The sequence below is a fragment of the Camellia sinensis genome, chromosome 3, assembly GCF_055761805.1.
Source record: "Camellia sinensis isolate YWXY chromosome 3, ASM5576180v1, whole genome shotgun sequence".
Classification (NCBI taxonomy): Eukaryota; Viridiplantae; Streptophyta; class Magnoliopsida; order Ericales; family Theaceae; genus Camellia; species Camellia sinensis.
In genome coordinates, this window is record NC_138963.1 from 12,895,500 (window position 1) to 12,914,375 (window position 18,876).

The following is an 18,876-nucleotide window of genomic DNA, read 5'->3' on the forward strand; positions in this document are numbered from 1 at the left end:
AGAGAATTTGGAACTGTGGGCTTCTTGGAGGATTTTTTTGTTCAAATCACCGTCATTTGGTACACATAACCGTCCCTGAAACTTGAATGTCATTTTCAAAACTGAACCCCGATCTAGGTTTGGAATCCTGTTCATCCACTATTTTCTTTAAGAATTCATCCTGTAATTGTCTTTCTTTGATCTCTTCAAATATTACTGGTTCATCCAATATTGTTTCCTGCCTGGTAAGTAAACAAGCTAAGTTTTTCATTGATTTTCGACTAAGAGCATCGGCCACCGTATTAGCTCTTCCAGGATAGTACATAATTTGCAGATCATAATCTTTAATTAGTTCTAGCCATCTACGCTATCTCGTGTTTAGCTCTTTCTGGGTAAAGAAGTATTTAAGACTTTTGTGATCCGTATACACCTCACACGTCGCCCCATACAGGTATTGGTGCCAAATTTTCAATGCAAAAATCACTACAACTAGTTCCAGATCTTGAGTTGGGTAACTCTTCTCATACGGTCTTAGCTGACAGGAAGCATGGGCAATTACCTTTCCATTTTGCATCAACATGCACCCCAAGCCTTTATAAGAGGCATCACTATAAATAGTAAAGCCATCCGTGCCAGAGGGTAGAGTGAGAATCGGTACTGTCACAAGACTTGTCTTCAATTTGTGAAAAGTTACTTTTCTTCGGTCAGTCCATTCGAATGGTACCCCCTTTTGTGTCAATTGAGTAAGTGGCAAGGCAATGTTTGAGAAGTCTTTTACAAATTTGCGATAGTATCCAACCAGGCCTAAGAAACTATGGACTTCTGTCACATTCATTGGTCTCGGCCAATTTACAACAGCCTTTGTCTTCTGTGGATCAACTGAGATACCATCTTTCGGTATCATATGTCCCAAAAACATCACGCTATCTAGTCAGAACTCACATTTTAACAATTTAGCATACAGTTTCCTCTCCCTCAACGTTTGAAGAGTAAGTCTCAAGTGGCATTCATGTTCCTCATTGCTTTTGGAGTAAATCAAGATGTCATCGATAAAAACCACAATGAATTCATCAAGGAACGACTTAAAAACTCTGTTCATTAAATCCATAAAAGTAGCTAGTGCGTTTGTAATCCAAAAGGCATAACAAGGAACTCATAATGGCCGTATCTGGTTCGAAAAGCAGTTTTCTCCACATCTTCAGCTTTAACTTTTAACTGATGATATCCAGACTGCAGATCAATTTTTGAAAATACCTGTGCTCCTTGTAGTTGGTCAAACAGATTGTCATTGCGTGGTAACGGGTACTTGTTCTTTATTGTCACCTTGTTTAATTCCCGATAATCAATGCATAGCCTTAGGGTTCCATCCTTCTTTTTAACAAATAACACTGGAGCACCCCATGGAGACGTACTGGGCCTGATAAATTTCTTGTTCAGCAATTCTTGTAACTGAGTTTTCAATTCTTTCAACTCAATAGTCGACATCCGATATGGGGTCTTAGAAATTGGTTGGGTACCTAGTACTATCTCAATAGTAAACTCGATCTCTCTATCAACTAACTGTCCCGGCAAATCATCTGGAAACACATCTGAAAAATCTCTCACCACAGGAATGTTATCTACTTCAAGTTTAGCAGTAGTTGGCACCGTTAACACCAAACATAGAAATCCCTTACAACCCTTGTTAATCAATTTATTTGCTTTCATGGAGGAAATTAAATATGTGGGAGATACGATACCATCCCCGTTAAATGTAAATTCAGGCACTTCAGACAAACGATACACAACTTGTTTAGTCACACAGTCAATAGTAGCACAATACCTCGATAACCAATCCATTCCCAGAATTACATCAAAATGCATGATATTTAAATACAATAGATCAACATATAAAGTCATATCCCTAACATTAACATCACATGCAGGATACATATACACGCAAGTCATAGACTTCCCAGTTGGAGAAGATACAGCTAACAAATGATGCATTGGTTCCAATATTTGAGTTAATTTTGAAGCAAATGCATAGGACACAAAGGAGCGTGTCGACCCCGAATCAATCAAAACATATGCATCCTGAGAACAGACAGGAAGAATACCTGACACAACCGTCTCTGTCGTCTGCACATCACCCGGTACCAATGCAAAAACTCATCCTTGCTTTAAAGTTTCCTTCCCCGTAGCTACTTTCAAATTTACCCTTGGTGTTGATACTGATGCAGTTGAACTGGCCCGGGGCTGGCTTGTGCTTTGGGACACTAAAGGACAATCCTTGATCATATGGCCTGTTTTTCCACACCGAAAACGTGCCAGAAATTTTGCAACAAACTCCCTTATGTCTTTTTCCACACTCTGGGAGATGGGTGTATTGTTCCCTTGGCTTGAGTTAGTAGATGATCCTATATTTTTCCTCTTGTTCGGTGGAGTGTTAAAGTTGTTTCGACCCTTCTTGAAATTGGATCCTGGTCTTTTACCCTTCAATTCAATCATCGGTGCCTTTGCTTGTCTTACTGTAGCAACATTTCCTTTAGCCATGATGGCTTTATCTACGACATCAACATATTTTTTTAACTTGAGTACATTAATTTGATCAAGAACCTCAACATCTAATCCGCCTTCAAACTTTCTAGCTTTCTTGTAATCGGTATTTACCATATGTGGCGCATATCGCACAAGCTCTGTGAATTTGGCTTCATACTTCGCTACCGACATGGTACACTACTTTAACTGCTCAAATTCTGTTACTTTCCGATCCCTTACACACTATGGAAAATATTTTTCATAAAAGGCCTCTTTAAACTTTGCCCAAGTCATTGCTGTCAGTTGATCTCGAACAAACATCCACCACCTTCTCGTTTCCTCTTGCGGAGTGAAGGTTGCTAGCAAAACCTTTTTCTCTTCGGTACATGGAAATAGTTCAAATAACTTTTCAATCTCTAGTATCCAGGCTTCAACTTTCAACGGTTCAAGTCCTCCCGGGAAAGTAGGCGGTTTCAATTTGTTAAATTTCTGGGTCAAGGTAATAATGTCACCATTATTGAATGGCTCCACTAGAATTGGTGGCGGAGGAGGAAGTGGAAAAGGCTATCTCGGTTGTTGTCTTAACACTTCTGTCAATAGCTCTACCATTCGCTCTAACCGATTCATTCTTGCATCAGAAGACTTAGATGTCTCTGTAGGTCTTGTCTTTTCCATTGGGCTATATATAAACAGAGTGATAAAAAACATAGGATACATAGAGTTTACCCTTGCATTGTTATCACATAGGGCACATAAAGAACCCACACACACTCACACATGCAAATAAAATGCCCTAATTTCTTTTCTAGGGCATCTTATAACTCAGTTAGACGTATGTGTGCAGTATAACTCATGTTCTGATACCACTCTGTCACGACCCAAGCCCACCTCTAAAAGTTTGGTATTGTAACTGGCCAATAATCTATGATTACCAAAGGCCTAATTGTATAAATTAAACAAACGGGGCAAGCGGAAGCGAAGATATAAGAAAGTAAAACGTCCAACGAGTTGTGAACTCACATGAGACAAAATGAATTACTATAGATATGTATATCTATATATATATATACATATGTACATCAAGGTAGCACAAGTTTATCAAAATACAACTAAAAGAGAGGAGACATTCCCATCAACCACGAATATAATACCAACGGCAACCGCCCATAATACATGAGTAATTTCAAAAGGGTGCACACTGGACCACCAACGTGCTTCAACAAATAGGAATCTCGCCGTGAGACACAAAAGGTAGCTTGACCAAAAGGGAGGCAAGATTACCGTTACTACATCCCCTCCTGAACTAGATAACCTACATATATATATATATATAATGTGAGCTAAAGCCCAGTGAATAACAACTGTGTAAAGGGTTTTGAATGATGATCATGAAGTAAGGCAAATCACAAACTGAACAGATTCTTATCTTATATAGAAAGCATAAAGGTATACGTTGTACATCCCATAGCAAGCTAACACAAGCGGTCTGGAAAACCGAGCAGGCGGTCATAAAGACCGGTATGTAGATATGATGGCCATCAACATAATAAACAGGAGTTCTAGGAATTGGAACTGATAGAGATCTCTGTAATCATGTAAACAGGTGCTAAGGATGCCACGACATACAATGTAAGAAAAATAGGATCATCATTCATAAACATAAGAAAAAGTACGTCAGAACAGAGTATATAAAGCAGGAAAGAAATACGTTAAGTTAAACATATCTTTACAACATTATTACTCAAAGTTGGCTCTGAGATACACGTGACTGGGACGTAGCGTTTGACCTACCTAGACAAATATAAGCGTAGCACACTTAATTCACTATACAATCAACAAATTATTTTCATTATTCAGGAATTGGTCTTAACTCTATTTAAATGCCTGTGCAATGCAAATGTACGCCAAATATGGATGCGAATCACGCTAACGGAGGTTTGGAAGTGGGGTAAACGAAGAAGAAAAATGAAACCGAGACTACAAAACAGCCGCACGTGCGAAGCCCCTTGACCGCATGTGTGGGACTCTCACTGTACGTGTGCTAGCAAGTGTAATTTATGCAAAATGCTCCAAACATTTCCCCTGTTCTCTGCACGTGTGAGCCTACCTGCCGCACGTGCGCCAGTGCCTCCTGCACATGCGGTCACCTCTGCTACATGTGCGGTTCTGGGTGTTCAAAACTGAAAATGCTGCTATGTTTTTGTGAGCTCTCCATCTTCAAAACTCAAACCCAATTTGACCAAATCAAAGCCCAAAAGTTATCAAACATGGTGTATAGACAAAAACCAAGTTCAAACCAAGAATAGAACTTTAAATTCAAACCTAAGTCCCACAATCACATGAACAATTTTAAAGTTGAAAAGAAAACAAAACCTAAGCATATGAGAATTCTATGTTTCAACAAAACCATGGAAATCTAACTTACAATCATGCAAGACCAAGTAGGTGAGCTTTATTCATGCCAAGATTTGGAGAATTCCTCTTGTTAGGGTTTGTAACACAACTTATACTACCCAATCCCTCATTCTCTCCTTAAATTCCATGAGTTCAAGATGAAACTTATTCTCATGCAAGAAATTAGGAAGAATTCTTACCTCAAAGAGTTAATTTAGTGAAGTTGCTTCAAGTTCTCTTCTTCTCCCTTTCTTTCTCTTCTTCTCTCATTGTTCTCTAGAATACTAATACTCTCTCTCTCGCTCAGATTATATCCCTCTCTCTCTTATTTGAGTTCATCATAGATATAAAACTTATCTAATTTTTAATTAATGTGAATTAATGAAATTAGAACCACATCACTTGAATTAATTATCTAATTAATTAGATTATTCCTTACTGTCACCTAAGTTAGCTGAACCCTACTTTAAGGGGAATTAGGCTCTACCCACCTAGTTCATTAGTTAATTGGCAATTTTACAATTTAACAAATCATCAGGTCTTTTTCACAAATTAACGTATTTGTCAAACGAAACATGGTGCACTTAACATATCAATAAACATAAAATGCACGTGTAAAGACATAATTAAGATTAATCATAAAATTAACAGCTAATTAAGAGGCAGATGTTATAGAGTGCATCCATTGTCAAGTTCGCCGAAGCTATTCAGATGGTGCTTCTGCATTAGCTGGTTTCGATCGTCGTATCTTGGGAGATAGATGCCGGCGTACCTTCAGCATCTATCAGGAGGCGGTGAATTTTTTTTAAGGAAACTGTGATATCACACAGGTTTTGGTTTGCATCCTTTATCTTTTGTTCTTCAAAGTTCTAAATTTAAATAATTTCTCATATATTATTTTATATGTCCATTTGAATTCATCTTGTAATATGTTCCCTGGTATAATCTAGTTCATTCTTGTGTTTTTTTTTTTTTTAGTTTTATAGTTTATTGTATATTTCATTCTTTAATAATCAATAATAATAATAATAATAATAATAATAATAATAATTTTTTTGTCATTTCTATTTAATTCATTTTATATATTTTTCTTGTATTATTATGAAAAAATACCAACAGAAAGTCGTATATTTTTATAGTTAAGGGGTCATAATATACGTTTTCATAGATAATGGAGTAAAATAATATTCGGTAATAAGTAAAAAAGTCTTAATGTAAATAACCTTAATTTGATATATTGTATAAATATTTTGTACAATGTACAATAATGTTAATTTGATGTTGACAAAATACATAAACATTTCATAAAAATTAAAATGTGAATTAATTTCATTCCATTTATTGTGGAGATTACAATTTGAATACATTTTGGTAACACCTCTTGTTTTTACGCCTATTTACGTGTTTTTTAATTTTATTTTGAGATATTTACCAATAAATCTTATCTCACAAACAAGTACTTCAATGAGTCCCAAATTTTTTCTATTGATCTGTTAAGTCCTATTAGTGGAGACTTTGTTTTCGTGTGGTCCTATTTTTTATTTTGATAGTGTTTTTGGTAGACAGTTATACCTTTTTATTAATGTGACAGGTATGATGTGATACTCTAATATGACATGTATTAATATCACACTCCAAAAAAATTAAAAAATTCTTTAGTGTATTTTTTTCTAAATGTGACAACGTGATGAGTATGATGTGACATTCCAAAACTTCTACTCAAAAAAAATAATTCCTTCTTAGTGTACTTTTCCAAATGTGACAGTGGCAGGTATGATGTGACACTTCAAAAAAATAAAAATTATTACTGTACTTTTCTCAAACGTTACAACGTGACAGATATGATGTGACACTTCAAAAAAAATAAAAACTCTTTAATGTACTTTTCTCGAACGTGACAACGTGACAAGTATAATGTGACACTTCAAAAAAATAAAATAAAAACTCCTTAGTGTACTTTTCTCAAATGAGACAACGTGGCGAGTACGATGTGATACTCTAAAAAAAATTAAAAACTCCTTAGTGTACTTTCTCCAAACGTGACGACGTGAGAGGTATGATGTGACACTTCCAAAAAAAAAAAACTCCTTAGTGTACTTTTTCCAAACGTGACATGTGACACTCCAATGTGGCGGGTATGATGTGATACTTTAAAAAAATTAAAAACTCTTTAGTATACTTTTTCTAAATGTGACACTCTAATGTAACGGGTATGATGTAACACTAAAAAACTCTTTAGTGTATTTTTTTTTCTAAATGTAACACTCCAATGTGGCGGGAAAATGAGTCATTACACATCCAAAATGACTAAATGGATCACAAGAAAAAACATGAGACTATATAGATTACAAGTCCAAAATATGAGACTTATTAGTGAATTCCCCTTTTATTTTTATAATTAATTTGGAGTCAACACTAATATAATGTTGTATAAATAGAAAAAAAAAATGTATACAATTAAGTATAGATTCGTATGTTCGGTTTGAATGCTTTTGTTAGAAATTTCAATTGCCACATTGTTCTATTGGAATTTTTTTTTTAGCCTGAAATTTTTTTATTCACAAATCAAAGAAGATATGAATTACTATTGTGCAAAAAGGTGATCCTCATTGGGGCATTGGGGCTTAAGTGTAGAAAATGATAGGAACCCAATTGAACCTAATCATATTTGTTTGTATTACATCTAAAACGCCTATCTTTGTAAGGCATATCATAAAGGGTCCCATTGGGATAGAAAAATGAATATTCACTATAATCATGATATTATTTCAATCACTTGGCTAATCCCATTGCGGGCCTACATCACAAAATGGATCACTCGTTGTCATTAATATATTTAAAAGTAAATTATAAATATATTTTTTAAAATTTGCATAAAATTAGATTGTAATTTTAAAAATTGCATTATACTCTTCAAATTTTTAATCCTATAACAAACGACTCATTTTATTAATAAATCATTAAATTAATTAACAACTTTAATGATATTAAAAATATATTTTAATTACTAATTCGAGTAATTTTATTATTGTATAAGAGAATAGTTAAAAATTTTATTTTTCTGTTAATTTTTTAAAATAAATTTTTTTGATAAAGGATTATCTGCTTTTGTTATAAAACCCAATTACCACATTGTTCTAATGGAGGTTTTTATTTTTTATGAGCAAAGAGAAATAAACAATATAATAACGGAAGATACGGTCAAAATATAATCATAATACATTTTTTATGTATTAGGAATAAGTAAAAAAAAAAAATTGTTTTGAAAAGCCACATACTATTAGAATAATGTAGCAAGTTGGTTTGGGCATTCAGTCATTAAAAAAAATATATTAAATAAAAAAATTTATTAAAACAATAAAATAATAATGTTAACAAAGTAAAATTTTACTGTTAATTAAAAAAAAAAAAGGCATTAGTAAATAAAAGACAAATGACATATTATTATAACCAATAAGAGAAAAATTTTAAGAATAATGTTTGGTAGCTCGAGACTTCTCCCCCCCGAATCCCTCTAATGCCCAAAACGACGTCGTTTTGGGCATTAGGCTTTTTTTTTTTTTCCTCCATTTTCACGCAGGGGGAAGAGGGAGAGGAAGAGGGAGAGAAAGAGAGAAAGAGAGAAGAAGAGGGAAGAAGAGGGCCGTCGTCGCAGCTCCGCCCGTCGTCGTCGCAGCTCGTCGCCTCCACCTCTGCCCGATCGTCGTCGCAGGCCGATCGTCGTCCGTCTCCGCCTCTGCCTCCTCCGTCCACACCTCCGCCTCCGCCCCCGCCCTCTGCCTCTGCCTCCGCCCCCGCCCTCTACCTCTGCCTCCAGCCCAATTTATTAGCCCCCTTCAGTCCCTCATTCTCCTTCTTCCCTCTCTCCTTCCCTCTCTCCTTCTTCCCTCTCTTCTTCTTCTTCTTCCCTTCTGATCTTCCTTCTTCTGCACAGAGAAAAAAAAAAAAAAATCAAAAACGGCAACGTTTTGGAATTAGGGGGATTCGAGGAGCTCAAATTCGAGCTCTCCAGCACAACCGAAATTTTAATATCACATTTAAATAGAGTATCAGTAAACAAATATAAACTACATATTAACAAAACAAGTCAAAGTAAAGTTAACCTAACAACAAATAAAAACACAATCATTTAATTAAATTCAATAAAAGATAATCATAACAAATTGGTCAATTTTTAATCTCACATAAAAAAAAAAAAAAAAAAATCTTCAACATTTATTTATTTTTTTATTTAAAAATATAAACAAAATACATATCTCTTATATGAAAAAAAATAAAAATAAAAAAATGATTGTGGTAGGCTTGATCCATAGAAAAGCAACTAGACGATGTAATTAGAAAAACCGACCAAAGAGAAGTCACTTCCTAACCTATATCCACAACCACAATTTTAGTGGTGTTTGACAAAACTTTAAATGATTTTTCAAGGTTAGAAAAAGTTACAAATGATAGAAATCTCAATTTAACCTAACACATATTTGTTTGTATTAAATACCACAAATGCATGTCTTCCTATCTACTGTACATGGCCCATCTATGATAGGAAATGAACATGACCTGTCCGAAATTGCTTTGTCTGGTTTATATGTTTAGAAATTATTTTTAAATAGATTTTTGTTTCTTTTATTAATTTTATTTTGTATTTTAGTTTTTTTCATCAAAGTTAGATACATCTAAAAAGTAAAAGAAATTATTTAAAATATAAAATAAATTCACTAAAAACAAATAAAAACTCAAACAAAAATACACACAGATTTTTGTTCAAATTTTTGCTTATTTTTAGTAATTTTTTAAAAAATATTTTAGATAATTTGTTTTACTTTTTAGATGCATCTTGATTAGGTACACTTAAAAAAATAAAAAATAATTAAAATATAAAAAAGTGTTAAAAATCAATAAATAATTATTTAAAAATAATTAAACCAAATAGACACCTAACATGATCAAGAATTGATATCAGACAAAACTGATATCAGACTGATAATGTGATGAAGAACTAATATCAGACTCAAGGACTGTTGTTATTACAAATTTTGGCAACTTTGGCTTATTTTTGACTTTTTTAGGACACATCACTTTTCTACTTCTTTACATGTTTTTTTAAAAAAAATAAAATAAAAAGCTAAAAAAATTAACTTTCAACATACTTCCCAAAACAACCAAAAGAGTCACAATCCATTCCTGCCATAACGTGATCAAGAAAAGAAAGAAAAAATTAAAAAATATTTTTGTTACAAAAATGCTAAAATTATTTGTTAATTAATTAAAAGGAAAAAGATTGAGACTCTTAAAATATCTTCAATTTATCATAAATTCAACTCTATGAGACTAAACTCTGTTATCATGTCTTGAATACATATATCTTAAGGTTATGTTTGGTTTATGGATTTGAGAAGAAATTTGGACTAAAATATAACTACACTAGTGTATGTCCATGTTTGAAGACATGATATAAATAAAAATAAGTGGGAAAAAAAAGAAAATAAATAAATAGGGAGGAAAATAAAAAAGGAGGGGGAAATAAAAAAAATAAAAAGAAAATGAGGAAAGTTGAATCATGGGATCATGAGAGGGTCAGTGAGGAAAAAAAAAAAAAAAGTAAGAGAGAGAAGCGATAAAATAGAAAATATACATGCAGGACATTTTTTGAAAAATACATCTCTTAGTCATTGTTTTATAATTTGAACAGATCAAAGTCGTCCAAATGTCCTAGTATGACAAAAATATATTGAAGATTCAAAAACTCTAATGCTTTATTATATAGATTTCACATACATTTTTTGTTTCAATTTCAAAATTCTTACATAATTCTATGAACTAAACACAGCCTAAAGAGATCAAAACTAATGTAGAGATAAACAAATTAAAAAATATATTTCAATGTAAAATAGATGACAACATTATTTATTTATTTATTTTTGTACTAATGAACACTACAAGAAAATGTACTTTTGACGACTAAAAAAGTAAGGTTTTTAGTCGCCCAAGCCTTTTTCCCGACTAAATATTTTCGTCACTAGATTTGTCGCGGGAAAACGGTCGGGGAAGGTTTTGGCGACTAAAAAAAATTTAGTCGCCAAAAGTCCTATAACTGGCTACTAATGTTTTAATAGGAAAAAGTACAAGGTATTGGTGCCTAAATATTTTTTAGTAGCCAAAAGTCATAAATTGGCAGCTAAATATTTAGCCGCCAAAAGTTTTCAAATAAAATTAATTTTCATTTTCAGCGACTAAAACTTTTAGTCGCCCAAAGTATCATTTATTATTAGCTACTAAATATTTAGTCGCCAAAAAAAATTAATTTTCATATTTTTTTTAGCTACTAAACTATTTAGTCGCCTAAAGTCTCATATATTTTTTACTACTAAATTTTTAGTAGCTAATAAGTTTTATTTTGTTTTTTTGGTTACTAAACATTTAGTCACCAAAAACTTTATTCAATGTTATTTTTTTTATTATTAATTTCTGCACAACCTGTATTTATTTTGTGCAACCTGCACCCTGTATATAAACAAAACAATACATATGTCTACGTCTATTTGTAGACACCCCATTTTTGACCGACCTTAAGACTCAGACGTCACCGATTGAGCGCTTGGTGATGTTGCATAATGTGCTCGTTCAGAAGTTTCAGAGTCGCGGCCGTGAGCCCTGCCTCCGGACTTCCGAACCCTCTTCTGTGCCTTGTCTCGGTTTGCGAACCAGACTCGGTTTTCTCTGTTTCTTTTCCTAAGGGGAGGGAGAGGTCCCGTAGACCATCTCTCAATGTCCATAGGCTACATTTGGTGGCCGTAGGCCATTTTTCCCATTTCGGAGTCCGGTTTTCGGTTTTCGGAGCCGTCAGACCGTGTGCCTCGGTTCGGGACCGCCTAACCATCTCCGTTTGTTCTGATTTTTGGCATACTTCCTATTTTCTCCCTTTTGAGGGACACTGGGGGCTGAGAAACCCATTTCGTGGCCGAACGCCACTTTCGGTGCTTGACAGCCCATTTTCGGGACCTCGAACTGCGCGTTTTGGTCCCCGAGCATTCGTTTTGCGACGGTTTTCGTTCATTTTCGCCAGGTACCTCTTTTTTATCACCGGGGAGGTCACTGAAGGGTGAGAGGCCAGCAATTGTTGCAGCAACCAGTTATACATCCTCCGACGCTCTCCGGCGCCCGTTTTTCACACTTCCGGGCTAATGTTGAACACCTTGGGCCCATTTTCTTGAACTTTGAACCACATATTTGTGATGTACACACATGGGAGAACCCTAAAAAATGGTGGCCGGCCATTAATGTTACTTGACCCTTTTGACCCCTTCCTTCCGGGCTAATGTTGAACACCTTTGCCCCTTTTTCTTGAACTTTGAACCACATATTTGTGATGTACACACATGAGAGGACCCTAAAAAATGGTGGCCGGCCATTAATCTTGCTTGACCCTTTTGAACCCCTCTTTCCGGGCTAATGTTGAACCCTTTGGACCCACATTCTTGAACTTTTAACCACAGGGTTGTGTTGTACACACATAGGAGGACACCATCATTTGGTGGCCGGCCAGAAAATCTGCTTGACCCTTTTGACCCCTAGCCGGCCGGCTAGGGGGTGTGGCCGGCCGGCCGGCCACCTGGAGCAAAAGTAACAGGCCGGCCAAGCTCTTTGCACTGTGCACTTCACAGCTGTGGAGCTTTATCCCCCAGAAAATATCTTTATCCGGGGGATATTTTGTGGGGGAAAGTTGCTCTCTTTTTCCCCCACCTTTACACCCCCTTTTTGGCCCTTATAACAAGCAAGCTATATCATTTGTTGGGGTTAGAAAAATTGGTCTTCAAGCATCCATACACAAAGCCATCTTGATCCCTTTCATTTCCTTAAAAACTTCCAAGTCCCTAATCACCATTTCTTCTACACCACCAAGCTCTACCACCACCACCTCATTTCCAGCAACAAGGAAGGCTTCTCAAAGGCCAAAGGAGCTGCAAATTGGTCCAAGAAGCAACAAAAGCTTTAGTCTTCAAGGGTGAGTAATATTTCTTCTCTTTGACCCTTTTTCTTGATCCATTGGTAAGCCCTACATGCTTTTTGTTTCAAGCTCCGGCCCTAACTGAAAAGGGCCCTCTTTTGAGCTCATTTTCACTTTTCATTAAGGGCTCAACCCTGTTTAAGCCCTCCATGATACACTTGCTTCTTTGATCCTTTTATATGTCATAATCTTGCATGCTATTTTTGGCCCATGAGTAATCTGTTTTTGAGCATGTTGTAAACTGATATTAGGCTTATTTTGAGCCCCTCTTCAACATTGAAGAATGGCTCAACACCATTTAGGACTTCCATGTTGTACTTACCTTTATACTCCTCTTTTGGTCCCATTTTTGCATGCAATGGCAGCCTACCATGCTTTTGTTTTTGGCCATTTTACAGTTCTGAAAAAGTGCTTATTTTGGTCCATTCTTCATGTTTCATTTAAGTCCTTTCATGGTTTGGGACCTCCATATGCCACTTCATGTTATATCTCTCTTTTATTCCCCATTCTTGCATGTTTAGTTAGCCTATCATGCTTTTGTTTTTGGCCATTTTACAGTTCTAGAAATAGTCCTATTTTGGCCCATTCTACATGTTTTATTAAGGGTCTTTGGCTGTTTGGTGAATATTTTGCATACTTCATGTTATAGCCACTTTTGAGCCTCATTTTGCATCACATTTCTATCATGTTTGTATACTGATTTTGAGGCTGCCATATACTGTAAATATTCATATTTTTGGTCCCTCTTCAGTGTTGTAGAAGGGAATTTTTCAGTTTGGATTTTACTTATATCACTTGCTTCATTACCCCTCTCTTGGCCCCTATTCTTGCATGCCATTTTTGCCATACCTATGCTTGTTGTTTGGCCATGTTTATAACTGTGAAAGTGCCTTTTTTGGGACTGCCTAGCTTCTGTCTTTGCATTACATGTCCATATTGTGCATGTTTGGCATAGCTATAGGCCATTTCGGGTGCCTAAATTCGCATTTCGGGATTATTTCATGCATTTGGTATCATTTCGCCTGATTTCGGGACTGTTTTCCCCCATATTTTCTTGCTGAAATTCCATTAGAATGATTGCTTTCCATTCCTATGTCATTACATCGCATTTTGCCATTGCCTCGGTTTACGTGCCCGTGTGCACGCATTTCGAGGCATTTCATTTTTATCCGCCGGCATCCTATGTGAGTGTGGATGAGGCTCACTCATGTTGGTATAAGCCCATATCATGTTTTCATGTCATTTCATTGCATTCTGCCATTGCCTCGGTTTGCGTGCCCATGTGCACGCATTTCGAGGCACTTCATTTTCATCCACTGGCATCCTATATGAGTGTGGCTGAGGCTCTCTCATGTTGGTATGAGCCCATATCACATTTTCATGTCATTTAGATCGCATTCTGCATTTTCTCGGTTTGCGTGCCCGTGTGCACGCACTTCGAGGCATCTCATTTTCATAGCATAGTGCATACTAGGTTGTATCTTAGATTGCATTCTGTCATTTTCTCGGTTTGCATGCCCGTGTGCACGCACTTCGAGGCATCTCATTTTCATAGCATAGTGCGTACTAGGTTGTATCTTAGATTGCATTCTGTCATTTTCTCGGTTTGCGTGCCTGTGTGCACGCATTTCGAGGCATGTCATTCCATAGCATTGTGTATGTTAGGATTGTATCTTAGTCGCATTTCATGCATGTCATGCATATTGCATCATGTCCGGAATTGGAGTTAGCCCGGGCACGGGAAACGAGGTATATTTCGTACTCCGAGTGACGGAATGTGTCTCAATTCCCCAGTCACCGACACTCCGGATTATCCATGATGGAGTTAGGTTTTAGCTGTAGTTCCATGTGCATTCATCCTATATTGAGTTGTGCATTTCGACTCCTCGGCCATCATGCCTCGGTATGCGTGATTGGTGGCACGAGGATCGAGACATGCATATATCTGTGCAAATACATTGCTATGCCCCTTTCCTGCTCTCTGTTGCAGCAAAATGAAGAATCAGTAACTTTTTGGAACTTGGCACGCATTTCAAGAACAGGTGTAAACAGAGGCTAATTGGGGCATCCCGGTGGATTTCTGCGCAAGACAGTCCCTGGCTTGCATGCCAGTTTTATTTATTTTCTTAGTTAATTTGTTAATTAATTAGGATTTTGTAATATTTTGGACTGTAATATTCTTTCATTCGGGATTGTAATATTCGGACTGTATTATTTATTCGGACCCTCTGCGCGAGGGCAATGCTGTAATAAGTGTGCGTGAGTGTGTTGTATGTCTTCCAACCCCACGTCTTTCTCCCTTTTATTTATCCGCTTTTGATGGTTAGATTAGGGCATATTTCGATTACCATACAGTATGACAGCATGTTTGCATCATTCATCTGTATTGCATGCACCGGGCTCGGCGCATCATACTAACTGCATTGTACTTTCAATTCCAAATTGAATACATGATAGTTGTAGCATTTCATATGCCATCTTAGAATAGCCGAGCCTGCTATAGTTTGCATTTTTGCATGTGTTGCATTAGGCATTTCTGTATACTTAGGGTCATGCATGATTTCTATTGTAGTCTCTTTTTTGGCTTGGAGTACCCGGTGAGCTTTATGCTTTAGCATCCTTGCATGCGTGTGAGTGAATGCCATGATAGCATGGTTACCATGAGGCTATTTGCTTGTGTGATATAACTGCCTGAATGCTTGTGGGTGAAGGTTGGGTTATCTGGATTGGAATAAATCATCAAATGTGTGTTTTAAGCCCACTAGATAGTGGCAAAATCATCTTTACTAAGCCCACCCGAGGGTGGCAAAATTTGCATTTTAAGCCTACTTGCGAGTAGCAAACCATCTTTCAAAAAACAAACATGAAATGTTTTGTTCCAATTCAGACGATCCAGTCTATACTTGTACGCTGTACGCATCACATAGTAACCTAGGCTAATAACCGGAATAAGAACATACAATGTTTTCAAAAAATAGATGTCATGGTTAGTAGAGGCCGATCTTTGATCGGGCGAGCGGGGGTGCTCACGAAGTGACCTTCCCCAATCGTACCCAAGTTCCCGAGCCGAGGCAACTTTGGTGATGACGGACACGTGGCCTTAGGCAACGAGTCAGGGTTTCCTAAATTTCCCATTTAAAAAACATTTAGGTGGCGACTCTGTATCTGGCAAAGCAGTCCATGTTTGGCACTTCTTTTCAAAAATCTATTTCTCAAAACGATTTGTCGGATTTGGACTCTTTGGTTCAGACTTAGAACCGTGACAAATTTGAGAGTCCTGAGCTGTAGTGACCCCAAAAAGAACGGAACGGGAGCTCGTTCCTCCCGGGGCGTTCGAGGACGTCTACAGTTTCTGGCGACTCTGCTGGGGATTTAGAGAACTTCACTCGAACTCATGATATCTGTTTTTGACTACACTTGTGTGTTTCTTTGCATTGCATTTGCATTGGTGCGCCTAGGACACCGTGTTTGCCATCTGCTATTCCTGAACGGTTTGCCGGAGGCTTGTCTTGTCAAGGCATGACCATAAGGCTGACCGGTTGTGGGCTCTGCCAGTATGGGAACACAAACCCCGGTTTTACCGGGGCACCCTCTTTGACCATTCGACCTAGTGCATATTCGGATCCATAGTGACCATTCCAAATTAGGACAGGTTGCTTACCCGTTTATAGGTTGTTTGAAACCGCTGCGTGCATAGTGAAACCCTAGCTCTTGACAAAATAGGACAGGGAAACCCTACCCCAACATAGGGGTGTTTTGGCTCTCACTTATCTGTTATGTGCTTTAGAGTGCGTCTCTATAGGAATGCATGTATCAGTATATGAGTTTGGGCATCAAGCCTGCGGGCTTCAGTTCAGTATTGTCAGTATCAGGCCTGCGGGCATCAGTTCAGTGTATGAGTTCGGGTATCAAGCCTGCGGGCTTCAGTTCAGTATTGTCGGCATCAGGCCTGCGGGCATCAGTTCAGTACATGAGTTCGGGTATCAGGCCTGCGGGCATCAACCAGCATTTGAGAATTAGTTATCTGCGGGTATCAGATTCTGTTTTAGGGGACAGTGATACAGGGATAATAATCAGTGTTTGAGGACAGTGTGTTTTCAGCTTATCAACTGTGTGTTGTTATGCCCGACTGTGTGTCATGCATTTTATTTTAAGCTGTTATGCTGCCCGTTTATCTGTTTATTTATTTCCTTTTTCGCTTTATTTATCTTTTGCTAGGTCAGTTCTAGCACAATTGCTTCCAACCCAACAGGCATTCCCCAAGCACTTTGGACACGAGGTCGTCGACTCCATCGATCTGAGGATCTAATCGACGGACAGCCAGTGTTCCATTCTCTACCCCCTGTTACCAGAAGGAAGCAGAAAAAGCGCAGTGTATCTGAACAGAGATCACCAGAACAGTGGTTTCTCCCATCAGTGGACAGTTGGATTGAGATCCCCATTGAGACAGATCTGCCAGTAGTTCAGACAAATCAAAACAGTATGACGGCACCAACAGGAGTTGAGGAGATGATGTGCCAAATGCAGGAAACCATGCGGGCCATGCAGCAGGATGCCGTTCGCCGAGATGAACTCGCTAAGCAACAGGCCGAAATTATGACCCAGCAGGCTGAGCTGATAACCAGGCTGCAACAACAGAATACAGCGTCTGCTTCACAACAAATTCCTCCTCCGGCGAGGGCTCCATTACCTGAGCAGACACCTGTTGTTCAGAACGCTCCTCCGAACACCCAGAATACTGCGCCGATTATCCAAAATCTGCAAGAGGACACAAATCTTCCAACGGGGCCAGCTCCGCCCCCACTTCCACCACAACTGTCCAAGGTCCATACACCCAATCACCCGGACTCTCCATTCGAGGTCGAGGTTGATCATACAGCTCTGAAATTGAGCAAACTGGAGAAGCTCTTCAAGAAATCCCAAGGGGTCAAGGCTATGCCGGATATCGAAGATGGATATACCGAGGAGGCCGTAACACTCCCCGATAGGTTCAAAATGCCACAAATCGACCGCTTTGACGGGACCGGCGACCCCATGGTCCATATCCGACTGTTTGCAGACGTCTTGCGGCCAATGGGCCTAACACGACCACAGAAGCTCTCACTATTCGGCCGAACCCTGTCGGGTGTGACCTCCCATTGGTACGCAAAGTTACAAGATGAAGTGAAAAAGAATTGGGATGAAATGGCTGAGGCCTTTGTCACGCAATATTCATACAACACTCAGATCGAGATCACAACTCGCGATCTCGAAACGACAAGGCAAGAGCCCAAGGAAACTTTCTCGGACTTTGTGATCCGATGGAGGGCAAAGGCGTCAATGATGACTTTAAGGCCCACTGACAAAGATCAAATCCGGATGATTGTGCGCAATCTCCACCCAAAGTTGATGCAGAGAATGATCGTAGTCCCCTTCCCTACTTTCGCAGATTTACATGAGATGGGGGTGCAAATCGAAGATGCAATGAAACAAGGTCTGTTTGACCACGACAGAGAACAACCGAGGAGGACTTTCAACCGCAACAACAATGCGGGCCCGAGTGGCGCTGCAAATACGAGAGCCTCGGAAGTTAGTATGGTCACCACCACTCCCCCTCCCCCTCCAAGGCCCATGACTGCCACACCCTTCTCCGGCGCGTCCGGAAGCAACACACAAACCAACAGATTCCAACCGCGAGGCCAAAGAACCTTTACCCCACTATATATACCCCTGACCAAAGTTCTGGGAATATTGATCAGAAAAAATCATTTAAAACCCCTGGAGCCAAAGCCATTACCGAATCCACTCCCCCCCTCTTACGACCCGTCAAAGTACTGCGCATATCACCAACAACACGGTCACGACACCGACCGTTGTTACAGATTGCGTCATGAGATCCAGGATCTTATTGACAAACAGGTGATCGCGCCTCCTGATAAACCCAATGTCACAACCAACCCTCTCCCACCACATAACCAAACTCCCCCTCCCAAAAGAAT

The 18,876-nt window shown here is 38.2% G+C and overlaps 2 protein-coding genes across 3 annotated transcripts in view; both read right to left on the minus strand.

Moving 5' to 3' along the window:
* Positions 1-1,095: 1,095 nt before the first annotated feature.
* LOC114318413 (uncharacterized) lies at positions 1,096-2,691 on the minus strand. The gene is made up of 2 exons (XM_028265314.2): positions 2,179-2,691; positions 1,096-2,055 (listed from the first exon to the last, which is right to left on the minus strand). Exons 1-2 carry the CDS (start codon positions 2,689-2,691, stop codon positions 1,096-1,098), a joined length of 1,473 nt encoding a protein of 490 aa, XP_028121115.2.
* A 5,752-nt stretch (positions 2,692-8,443) lies between these two features.
* LOC114308015 (ubiquitin-activating enzyme E1 1-like) overlaps positions 8,444-18,876 on the minus strand; it is a 39,577-nt gene continuing 29,144 nt past the window's right edge. The window contains exon 5 of one of the 2 annotated variants that reach the window (XM_082919094.1): positions 8,444-8,819. In XM_082919094.1, coding sequence (XP_082775220.1) covers positions 8,695-8,819 — 125 coding nt within the window. In that variant the 3' untranslated portion in view covers positions 8,444-8,694. The remainder of the gene's footprint in view (positions 8,820-18,876) is intronic. The other variant, XM_082919092.1, reaches the window with a different exon arrangement.

Bases quoted from the DNA above. Each gene is read 5' to 3' on its own strand.
- LOC114318413 (XM_028265314.2), bottom strand. From the start codon at position 2,691: ATGTCGGTAGCGAAGTATGAAGCCAAATTCACAGAGCTTGTGCGATAT. The intron at 2,056-2,178 runs GTAAATTTGAAA...GTCTGTTCTCAG, and splicing joins CATCAGTATCAACACCAAGG to GATGCATATGTTTTGATTGA.